Source organism: Chrysochloris asiatica, unplaced genomic scaffold (assembly GCF_000296735.1).
Source record: "Chrysochloris asiatica unplaced genomic scaffold, ChrAsi1.0 scaffold00362, whole genome shotgun sequence".
Classification (NCBI taxonomy): Eukaryota; Metazoa; Chordata; class Mammalia; order Afrosoricida; family Chrysochloridae; genus Chrysochloris; species Chrysochloris asiatica.
In genome coordinates, this window is record NW_006408880.1 from 1,100,964 (window position 1) to 1,112,680 (window position 11,717).

The window sequence follows — 11,717 nt, forward strand, 5'->3', positions numbered from 1 at the left end:
TCTGCTTCTGTTTTTTGGGCATCTTCAGGGGTTATCTTAATACTTAATACTTAATACTTAATAGATGGGTATGTACTTTGGTATTTTTTATGCTTTCTGAATGACTCTAGGTAGATGTGATCAGGAAATGGGCTTCCTTTTTCACTCTTCTTCCTGAGAAGTTTCAAGATACCACTGTTGGTCATTTTGCCGTAATTTAGGATTATTTTTCGACCTAGTTCCTCTTTTGTCTGCTTGTCCCACTCCATAATCCCCCTTCAGGCCTTTTTTCTAGTTGGAAACTGTTCAGGGCCGGCTGTGGCCATTTGGTTTTAATTGGAAATTGTTTCTTTAAATTTCAAGGAGAGCTGTGCGCATGCATAGTAGAACCCTCCGAGGGTGGAGCTGGGGTGCCCACTAGCTCAGGCACCCTTACAGTCACCAGAATGGAGGTGCGCAGACAGCAAGGGACCAATGAACAGCTACCAAAAGAAAAGAATGTCCACACCTTTATCTCAGCCATTCTGCCAGGAGTCTGTGGCTGCTCTGATCCTTCCCCCGCTTGGTCTCACCCAAGATGGCGGCTCCTGGAGTAGCCGAGCATCCTGAACTAGAAAGCAATAGATTTCTTGCTTCTGCCACAAATTCCCCCAGCTGTGAACCTTCCAAGCTTCTAAATATTCCGTTATATGTGGTTCAGAGTTCTGGAACCATCCCCCTGATCCTGCTTGGTCGGGTATTCTGTGTTGTTGTTGGCGGAGCTCTTTACTACATGTCCACCTGATCCTCCATCTTGTTTGTTCTCCCTTCCATCTTCTTTTGATGCTTTCTGCATCTTTCAATATTATACCCATAGAAACCTTCAATATTTGAAGTTGAGGATTAAATTTTTTCTTCAGTTCCCTCAACTTGAGGAATGCTGAGTGTGTTCTCCCCTTTTGGTTTTCTAACTCCAGATCTTTGAACTTTTCATTATAATGTTTGATTTTGTCTTCTTGAGCTGACTTTTATTCAGCTTTTACCTCCCCATTTATTCCATTTGCTTTAGCATCTCTACGTTGGAGAGCAAGGTTCAGAGTCTCTTCTAACTTCAATTTTGGTCTTTTCCCACTTTGTCTTCTTAATGACATTTTGCTTTGTTTTGTATGATGTTCTTGATGCCATCTCATAACTCTTCTGGTCTTCAGTTTTTAGTGTCCAATACATCAAAACTGTTCTTCAGATGATCTCTAAATTCAGTTGGAATATGTTCAAGGTCATATTTTGACTCTTGGGGATTTGTTTTAATTTTCTTCAGCTTCAGCCTGAACTTGCATATGAGCAATTGAGGGTTTGTTTTACAGTCTGCCCTGGCCTTGTTTTGACTGATGATGTGGAGCTGTTCCATCATCTCTTTCCACAAATGTAGTCAATTTGCTTTCTGTGTATTCCATCTGGTGATATCCATGTGTAGAGTTGTCTTAAAAAGGTATTTGCAATGAAGAAGTAATTGGTTTGCAAAATTTCATGTAATGTCCATCATCGTTTCTATCACCAAGGCCATATTTCCCATATACTGATCCTCTTTTTTTCCAACCTTTGCAATTCAATTGCAATTATCAATACATCTTGATTGCATGTTTGATCAATTTCACACTGAAGAAGTTGATAGAATTCTTCAGTTTCATCATCACTGGTTTTACTGGATCATGCATAAATTTGAATAATAGTGGTATTAACTGGTATTCCTTATAGGTGAGTGGATATTATCTTATCACAAATAGTGTCGTACTTCAAGACAGATCTTGATATGTTCTTTTTGATGATGAATGCCACCCCATTCCCTCTTCAATTTGTCATTCCCAGCATAGTAAAACATTTGATTGTCAGATTCAAAATGTCCAGTGTCAGTCCATTCCCGCTCACCAATACCTAGGATATCAATGTGTGTATGTTCCATTTCATTTTTTACAACTTGTAATTTTACTAGATCCATACTTGTATGGTCCAGTTCCAATTATTAATGGATGTTTACAGTTGTTTCTCTTCATTTTGAGTTGTGTCCTTCCAGCAAATGAAGGTCCCAAGGGCTTTACGCCATTCACACTATTAAGGTCAACTACTTTGAAGAGGCAGCTCTTCCCCAGTCATATTTTGAGTTAGTTTCAACCTGAGGGGCTAATCTTCTGGCAATATACCTAACAATGTTCTGGTGCTCTTCATCATGTTTCAATATTCAATATTCTGGTGCTGACTGTGTTCCACTGTTATTCATAAGGTTTTCAGTGACTAAATATCTGGAAGTAGTCCATCTTCTTCTTCCTAATCTGTCTTTGTCTGGAAGCTCTGCTGAAACCTGTCCACCATTGATGGCCATGTTGGTATTTAACATACCCATGGCATAGCTCCCAGAATCACAGCAACAGACAAGCCACCTCAGTACAACAAACTGACAGATGAGTAGTGGATGAGCACAGTATTAAACATTTTTGTTCTTCACATTTCTCATCTGTAAAATGAATAAAATAAGGCCTATCTTAGAGAACTGTTGGCTAAGTGAGATAAGATACCTGGCACATCAGTGCTCAGTCATTGGTAGCTATTTCTGTAATTATTTGCATACCTCGCTCTCTTGACAGAAGTTCTTTAAAAGCAGGGATCATTTTTTAAATCATCTTTTCTTTCCATAATTGACATAGTGCCTGGCACACTGTTGACTTTCCAAAATTTGGGTATAAATGAATGATGAATGGAATGAAATAGGTAGTTGATCACGATGTTATTAGGGTTATATGCATTTTTTTTCCTGATGCTAAAACCAAGGGGGAGCTCATGTCTGAATTCCCCATAGCTTCACAGGGGGGAAGAAAATTAAATTCAAAATCAGCTGCAAACAAATTCCTTTGAAGAAGTCAGATATGCTTCCACCCTACAATCTCCTTTACCCTGTTCTGACACCAACCATTCCTCCCACAACCATTCCTCTTCTTCACATCTGGGTTTGACAATCCATTGCAATGGCCACACAGAAGTCATAACAGTTCTCACAACTATGGGGCTTATTAGGGAAGTGAACAGGGTACAATTCAGGATCAAAACCAACTCAGGACAGAGTAGTTCTCCAGTCAGGAATGCCTTTTGTCTGCCATATTGCTGGTAAGCCTCACTCTTGTCTTCAGCCTCTCAGCCATGAGGCTTCTTGGCCTCTGTCCTGCTCAAGCAAGTGATACAAAGCTCTTTTAGCCAGGCTGTAAATGCTCAAAGGGCACATTCTACAAGCCAGTCTCCTGCCTATAGGCGCTTAGCTTTACTGAGTCCATGGACCTAGGGGTGGACGTTGTTCTGTCTCTCCATGCCACCACCTCTGCCATTGCCTCTGATGTCGTCTCTTGCTGTCACCTCTTGATGTTTCATGCTCTTGCTTCTTGATAGTCCTGGGATCTTCCATCTCTGCTTCTGAGATGGTTCCTTTTAAACCTAGCTGGAGGGCAAAACTAACCAATCCTAGCCTTATGGTTCCAAATACCTTATTTGCATGGGTGTGGCATTGTGTATTAATACACTGGACTGCAAGGCTGGTTTGAATTGCAAGGTTGGTGGTTTAAACTCACCAGTCACTCCTTGGAAACCCTATAAAGGGTTGCTATGAGTTGGAACTGACTTAACAGCACTTAACAACAACAACCCAATCACCTGGTGGGAATTAAGAAGACTTTGGATAGAAAAGCCTTATCAAGTAAATCCACGGCACCACAGCTGAGTTAGAATTACAAAAAAGAAAGGTTGGAGTAAGACCAAGGGTTGAGATTACATAAATTTAACAACACAAGAAAGAACTTAATATTGATACCCAGGAACTCTTTCTTCAAGGTTATAGGGTACACCAGAAAAATTAAGAACTAAGTCATTACACTGACAGAATAAACAGATGAGGCCTTTTTCCTGGAGTTTACAGTCAGGTAAAATGTTCTATCAAAAGATCCACAACCTATAACTATTATTAGAGTCCTGATGTGACGCTGTGGGCTAATGCGCCAGACTACAAAGTCATTTGAACTGCAAGGTCGGTGGTTCAAGTTCACTAGCTGCTCCTTGGAAACCCTATACAGGGTCACTATGGGTTGGAATCGACTCCATGGTACTTAACAACAAAACAACAACATACCTGTTACTATAGAGTCCTGGTGTGGCGCTGTGGGTTAATACGCCAGACTGCAAAGCCGTTTGAACTGCAAGGTTGGCGGTTCAAGCTCACCAGCTGCTCCTCAGAAACCCTATACAGGGTCGCTGTGGGTCAGAATTGAGTCGACGGCACTTAACAACAACATACCTATTACTGGGGAGTATGGTGTCTCTACATAAGCACTGGACTGCAAACTACAAGATCGGTGGTTTGATCCCACCAGACGCTTCGCAGGAGAAAGATTAGGCTTTCTGCTCCCCCTATACAGGGTCACCATGACTCGACACTTTACAACAAACAACAACATACCTGTTAACTGCATTTACAGCATTTTGCACTTTTTGGTCTCCCTCTTTTAATGGAAAAAGCTTTTAGTTCCTCATTTGACTTTGAATTCCCAGCATGCAGCAGTGTGTAATGCACACATGCTCAGTAGATGTAGAAAATTAATGGCATGGCACTAAAAGTACTAGTAGCACTAGTAGAACTAGAAGCTAATTCTATTCTAGTTCCTTTTCCAAAATGCGGACAGTGGAGATATTCTTTACTTCAAATGCGCAAACTCCTCATCCCAAGATCCTGAGGTTTCCTTCTCGCTGGCTTTTCTTTGGGGTCTGCACCAAAACATGAGATAGAAATAATGACAAAATGGAAAATAACTTTTTTTTCTTTTAAAAAAAGTTTCAGCGATTCCAGAAGTTAGCGTGATAAAGCAGTAGCATGCTCTGTAGCTTAGAATTTAAATTTCCACCAAGTGGAGAGCACCACACAAGTACCCACGGAACTGGCTCTGTGGGGTTACGGATGACCCCAGCCAGCTTCAGCAAATCCAAACTGTTGGAGTTGTGAGCGCGGTGTTTTCGGGGATTTGTAGTATCCAGCGTGTAACTACAATTCCCGGCAGTCACTGGGCTCCAAGGTCGGCCCTCTTGCCTGGGGGCGTAGCCCAGCGCGAACCTTAAGGCGGGCGTTCCTCTTTCGCCCTCCTTACCGAGAGTGACGCAACCGACCGGGTGGAGCGAGTAGCATGTGTTACCTTTGACTCGGGTTGCCGGCTCTAGGCCCAGTAAACTTCTCGAGTCTGTGAGCTCTTTACCTGCGGAGATGCCAAAAATCAAATCAGGGACTAGGGGCCGGCGCCGCGAGCGACAGGAAGAGCGCCCGGCGCTGAAGAGCGGCGGAGGTGCTGGCAACCCAGAGAGGTTTTGGGGTTGGGTCTGGTCGTTACTTGGGGTGGAACCCTCCGAAACCTGAGCGGGAGCCGCAAGACCAGGCTGAGCCGGCTCTCCAGTGAGTGCGGAAGTCTGGGCTTCCGGGGTGCCGGTCACAGGCCCAGCACGCGTCTTCTGCCTTGCGAGCAAAGGGATGGGCTTAAAGCAGTTCTCACCGTCCCAGCGCTCACCAGGACGTTTGGTGGCTGTGGTTGGCTTAGAAGTCTTCTTCTCTGGGACGGCTGTTCAACTTAATTCTCTGGGACGGCCTACTGTTTACTCTAGTTGGGAAATTAAAGCTATTTTGTGTTTTTTTTTTTCCAGGTCTCATGTTCAACACGGGGATTGGGCAGCACATTTTGAAAAATCCTCTGATTGTTAACAGCATTATCGATAAGGTGGGTGTGAAAGAGCAAAGGGAGAGAGTTATTGAATTAGTGATTTTGTTCTGAGGAATACCTAACCGCAGAGAGAATGCATGGTATAACCAAAACCAAACCCCCGCAAAACTCTCTGGGATGGAATAGGATTTCCAAGGCTGTAGAAACAGAGATCTGTTGGAGGACTACGGTGTGCCTGATCCAAACCATAGTATTTTCAGTAGCCTCATATGCATGTGCAAGTTGGACACAGACTAAAGAAGTTGGAGAAGAATGTTAAAAGTACCCAGAAGAACAAACAAATCTGTGTTGGAAGAAGTGCAGCCAGAACCTCCTTAGAAGCCAGAATAGCTAGACTTAGCCTCTCATACTTTAGAGATGTTATCAAGCGGGATCAGTTCCTGGAAAAGGACATCATGTTTGGTTAAAACAGAGGTTCAGCGAGCAAGAGGAAGATGTCCAATGAGATGGACTAACACAGTGGCAGCAGCAGTGGGCTCAAGCTAACATGTTATGAAGATGTGTTTTGTTCTGTTGTGCATAAGGTCACTATGAGTCGGAACCGACTTGACAGCACCTTATAACAACAACGAAACAGTTCGGGTAGCAGTGGTTACAAATCGAACTGCTAATCTAACGGTCAGCAGTTCGAAACTACCAGCTGTTCCATGGGAGAAAGATGAGGCTTTCTGCTCCCATAAAGATTTACAGCCTCGGAAACCCTGTACACATAACAACAACAACAGTAACAACAACACTGAGGCTGTCTCTCAATGGCTAGTGGGTTCAAATTGCAGTCAAGCGCTCTAAATATTGTGCCACCAGGTCTAATTATGCTTGATACGTTGTTGTTATGTGCCATGGAGTTGGTTCCGACTCATAGACCCTGTACAGGGTTTCCGAGGCTGTAAATCTTTGCAGGAGCAGAAAACCTCATCCTTCTCCCGTGGAACGGCTGATAGTTTCGAGCTGCTGACCTTGTGCGGTTCGTAGCCTGATTCTTAACCACTACACTACTAGAGCTCTTTATGCTTGATATAAATGCTCTATAAATATTTGAACGAACCAAAGAATTGTATAGGATTTATATGCTATCTTCTGCATGATCTGCTTTACACTGTGAATGTGGGTGTCGTCTGTCCCCAAATTTTGTGTCTTTATGTAGATTAGCCACCTCATTAGCAGGACTTCAGCTGCAGATTGTATTCTTTAACTCTTAATACTTATTCTCCCCACCACCTATCACTGTTGGTTTCTGTTTGCTCCAGAACCTAAAATTGTATTTAAACCACACCTTAGGAAGTTTGTTCCTCAGGCTAACGTGTATGGTGCAATCCATGCCACATATGTTATTTGTACTATTCTTTTTATATGGGTCATGTTGTTGTTGTTAACTGTTGTCAAGTCACTTCTGACTTATAAGTGACTATATAGGGTTTCCGAAGAGACGCTGGTGAAATTGAACCACCAACCTTGCAATTCATACTGACCTTGTGGTCAAGTGCTTATCCTACAGTGCCACACCAGGACTCCATATGGGTCATAGGTGATCAGTTTTTGTTATGGATGACTGGGAGCTAGGACATGAAATAAAAGTCATACAAAGTACTTTTATGGTTACAACTCTTACATGAATAGGGAAGTATTTTGAAGCTATAGAAAAAGCATCCTGACTTAGTGTCATTTGCAAAATGAGAGTTGGTCTTGCTCTTTAATCTCTTTTATTCATGGGTTCTTTGAGTATTTCCTAATAAAAGCTGTGGACCCAGAATATTGCAGTTGTATACACATACAACACCATAACTTTTGAGTTATGGTGTTGGAGGAGAATATAGAAAGTGACTTGGACTGCCAAAAGAACCAACAGATCTGTGTTAGAAGAAGTGCAGCCAGAGTGCTCCTGAAATATTGTCAGAAGGGACCAGTTGCTGGAGAAGGATATTACGTTTGGTAAGGTGGAGGGCCAAAGAAAAAGAGGAAGACTCTCAGCGAGATGGATTGGCAAAGTGGCAGCATCAGTGGGCTCAAGCGTGGCAACAATTGTGAGGTTGGCCCAGGACTGGGCAGTGTTTTGTTCTGTGGTGCATTGCGTCGCTTTGAGTCGGTACCGACTAGATGGCACCTAATAAGAACAACAACATACACATTCCAGTTTCTGTATAATTTCTGGGTACTTGTGCATCCTCCTAAAATCTCTATGTGGTAAGAATTGTGAATTTTTGGGCCAATATTCTGATTCTTAGCTAAGGTGTTGTTAAGTGCCATTGAGCCAGTTTGGACTCAGCAGCCTCATGCACAACAGAATGAAACATTGCCTGGTCCTGCACCATACTCCACAATTGTTACACTTACTGCTGCCATTGTACTAATCCATCTAATTGGGGGCTTCCTCTTTTTCACTGTCCCTCCACTTTATCAGGCATGTTATCTTTTCCAGGGACTGGTCCCTTCTGATAATATAGTCAAAGTATGAGAGATGAAGTCTTGTTATCATGGCTTTTAAGGAGCACTCTGACTGTACTTCTTCCAAAAGATTTGTTTGTTCTTCTGGCAGTCAATATTACTCTCCAGCACCATAACGCAAATACATAAATTCTACTGTCTTCCTTATTCATTGTCCAACTTTCACATGCATATGAAGCTATTGAAACTACTGTAGCTTGGGTCAGGCACACCTTAGTCTTCAAACTAACATCTTTATATACAGTCCTTTCCTATTTGAACTTGTATAGTATGAATAGAGTTAGCAAGACATCGCTATTGGAGTCATTTCCAAGTTAGAAATCTGAATGACAGTCCCAGAAAGCACTGCTGTTTCTGCTGCCCTGACTCCTAAAGTTGAAGAGAGGTGTTAGATTTACACTTACTGTTAATCAGGTAATTTTGAGAAGCACAAAAATCGTGAAAGAACCTGAAAATGTGGACAAAGATTTCTTGAGGGCTTATGAAGTAAGTATGTTCAGGTGTATATTTAACTAAGTTCTCTGATGTGCCAGGAGGGCTAATGTTGTTCTTGATTTTAGGCTGCATTAAGACCAACTGATGTGGTCCTGGAAGTAGGGCCTGGAACTGGCAACATGACTGTCAAATTGTTGGAGAAGGCAAAAAAGGTAAAAGAGGATTTTAACATTTTGGTGTCACAAGTGATTAGCAAGCTCAACTGGTTTACTAATATGAATGTGTTTCAGTTGGTTGGTTGATTATGTTTCATGGAATCAGTTCTGACTCGTGGAGACCCTGTATGGGGTTTTTAAATCTTTATGGGAGCGGAAAGCCTCATCTTTCTCCCACAGAACTGCTGGTAGTTTCAGATTGCTTACAGTGATACTTGCAGCCTGACTTGTAACCACTTTGCTACCAGAACTCCTTAATTTTAGCTGCTGTTATTTTAATGGAGTCATGGAGGTGCTGTAGGATGAACACTAAACTGTCAAACACAGAGTTGGAAATTCAAACCTACCAGCTGCTCCTTGGAAATCCTGTACAGGATTGCTATTAGTTGGAACTGATTCTATGGCACTTAACAAAAACAACATTATTTATTTATTACTTCTTTTTAAAAAAAACAACAACTTTTTATTGTAAAATTGAGTGAAGCTTTACAAAGCAGATCATCAGTTTCACATTCAACAAATTAAATACTTTGCTTCATTGCATGGTTGCAGTCCCTCCATGTACCAACTGTTAACAGCATTTACCTCTCTTCACGTAAACTAACCCATTCCTCACTGTGTCTCCCACTACCTTCATCTTTCCTCTGCTAACTTCCTCCTTTTTTTTTTTTCTTGCCCTGTCACCTGTATTAACACGAATCTACCCTCTGTTGTTGTTGCCATGGAGTCAGTTCCGACCCATAGCGACACTGTATAGGGTTTCCCAGGAGCAGCTGGTGAGCTTGAACAGCTGACTTGGCAGTTTAAATGGCTTTACATTAATCCACAGCCCCACACTGGGACTCCCTCTAGTACATGAATAATTCCCCTTGGCAACCCACCCCCTGTAACCATCATAAATTGTTTCTTTTATCAATAAAAACTTTAAAAAATTTTAACATTGGTCTCATACAGTTTTGTCCTTTTGTGATTGACTAATTTCACTCAGCATAATTTCCTTCGGGTTCAACCATGCTGTGAGGTGTTTCACAGACTCATCACAATTCATCAACATTTTGTAGTATTCCATTGTGTTTATGTACCAAAATTCGTTTAGGCTGTCTTCATCTTTATGATATGTCTCTTGTAAGCAGCATATTGAAGGACCCTGTTTTCTTATCTATTCTGTTCTGTATGTCTCTTGGCTGGTACACTTAGTCTATTTACATTTCAGTGTTATTATCAATAGGTATGGCATAGCTCTGTGGGTTAATGCACTGGACTGCAAAGTTTGTTTGAACTGCAAGGTCGGTGGTTCAAACTCACTACCTGCTCCTTGGAAACCCTATAAAGGGTTGCTATGGGTTGGAACTGATTCGATGACATGTAACAACAGCATGAATTAATTGTTTTCATTTTTCTTCATTTTTTTTTATATGGTGCTGCTCGATTCTTTGTCCCACATAGTTTTCTGTGCTGAGTTCATTTTGTTTGTTGGTTGTCATTTTCATTTCTGTTGTGTTAATGTTTACTAAATCCTTCTGATTTTCCTCTTTTTTATTTTGATGTGCAAGTGTATTATTTTTCTTTGAGGCTACTCTATAATTCATTAATTTTTCCATGCTTAAGACAGTCTGTTTTATCTTGAGATCTACCTGACATGTTTGCCATTTGGAATTTCTTTGTCTACATTGTTGCTGTTGTTGTCAAGTGCCATTGAGTCAGTACCGACCCTGTGCACAACAGAACGAAACACTGCCTGGTTCTGGACCTACCTCACAATTGTTGCCACGTTTGAGCCCATTAATGCTAACACTTTGCCAATCCATCTAGCTGGGCTGGAGGATCTTCCTCTTTTTCTCTGACCCTCCATCTTACCAAACACGATAGCCTTCTCCAGTTACTGGTTCCTCCTGACAATATGTCTGAAGTGTGAGACAAAATTTGGCCATCCTGGCCTCCAAGGAGCACTCTGGTTGCACTTCTTCTAATACAGATCTGTTTATTCTTTTGGCAGCCCATGGTACTTTCAATATTCTCTTCCAACAACATAACTCAAATGCATCAATTCTTTTACGGTCTTTCTTATTCACTATGTGTACATTACTCCCTCTTTTTGCTATGTAGTTGATTTCATTATACATTGGTATCTCTGGTTCTATATTTTTAGTCTTGTAGGTTTGTTTTACTTTAAGTATATCAATATCTGGATTGAGTTCTGGATGGTATTGTTACATATGGTAACCTCAGGTTGTTGTGTACTGTTGTTGGTTCTCAAGCTAAAGAATAACCCTTTAGCATTTTTAGTAAAGTTGGTTGGGTCATTACAGATTCCTTTAATTTTTGTTTATCAGGAAATTTCCTAATTTTGCCATCTGGCATGGCACTGTAGGATAAGCACAGGACCATAACGTCGGTTTGAATCACAAGGTCTGTGGTTCACACTTACCAGTTGCTCCTTGGAAACCCTGTGCCAAATTGTTCTGAGTCAGAACTGACTCTATGGCACTCAAAAACAACATTTGAGGGACAGTTTTGCTGGGTATATGATTCTTTGTTGGAAATTTTTTTCTTTGAGTTTTGTATATGTCATCCGATTGCCTTCTTGCCTTCGTGGTTTCTGCTAAAAAAAATCCGTGCTTAGTATTATTTGTTCTCTTTTGTAAGTAACTTTGTTTTTCCCAAGCTGCTTTCATGATTCTTTCCTTGTCTTTGATTTTGGAAAGTTTGATTATGATATGTCATGGTCATTTTCTTTTTGGTATCCATCCTATTTGGGGTTCATTCAACTTCTTTTTTTTTTTTTTTAATGTTTTATTGTGAATTATGTAATAGTTTACATGGGAGAACATTAGTTTTACATTCATTCTATTGTATATCGTCTCATTGCCAT

At 41.2% G+C, this 11,717-nt stretch overlaps 1 protein-coding gene across 1 annotated transcript in view; it reads left to right on the plus strand.

The window, feature by feature from the left end:
• The first annotated feature begins 5,245 nt into the window (after positions 1 to 5,245).
• Positions 5,246 to 11,717, plus strand: part of DIMT1 (DIM1 dimethyladenosine transferase 1 homolog (S. cerevisiae)) — a 25,538-nt gene continuing 19,066 nt past the window's right edge. Inside the window, exons 1-3 of the mRNA XM_006876189.1 lie at positions 5,246 to 5,324; positions 5,677 to 5,750; positions 8,756 to 8,842. Coding sequence (XP_006876251.1) covers positions 5,246 to 5,324; positions 5,677 to 5,750; positions 8,756 to 8,842 — 240 coding nt within the window. The remainder of the gene's footprint in view (positions 5,325 to 5,676; positions 5,751 to 8,755; positions 8,843 to 11,717) is intronic.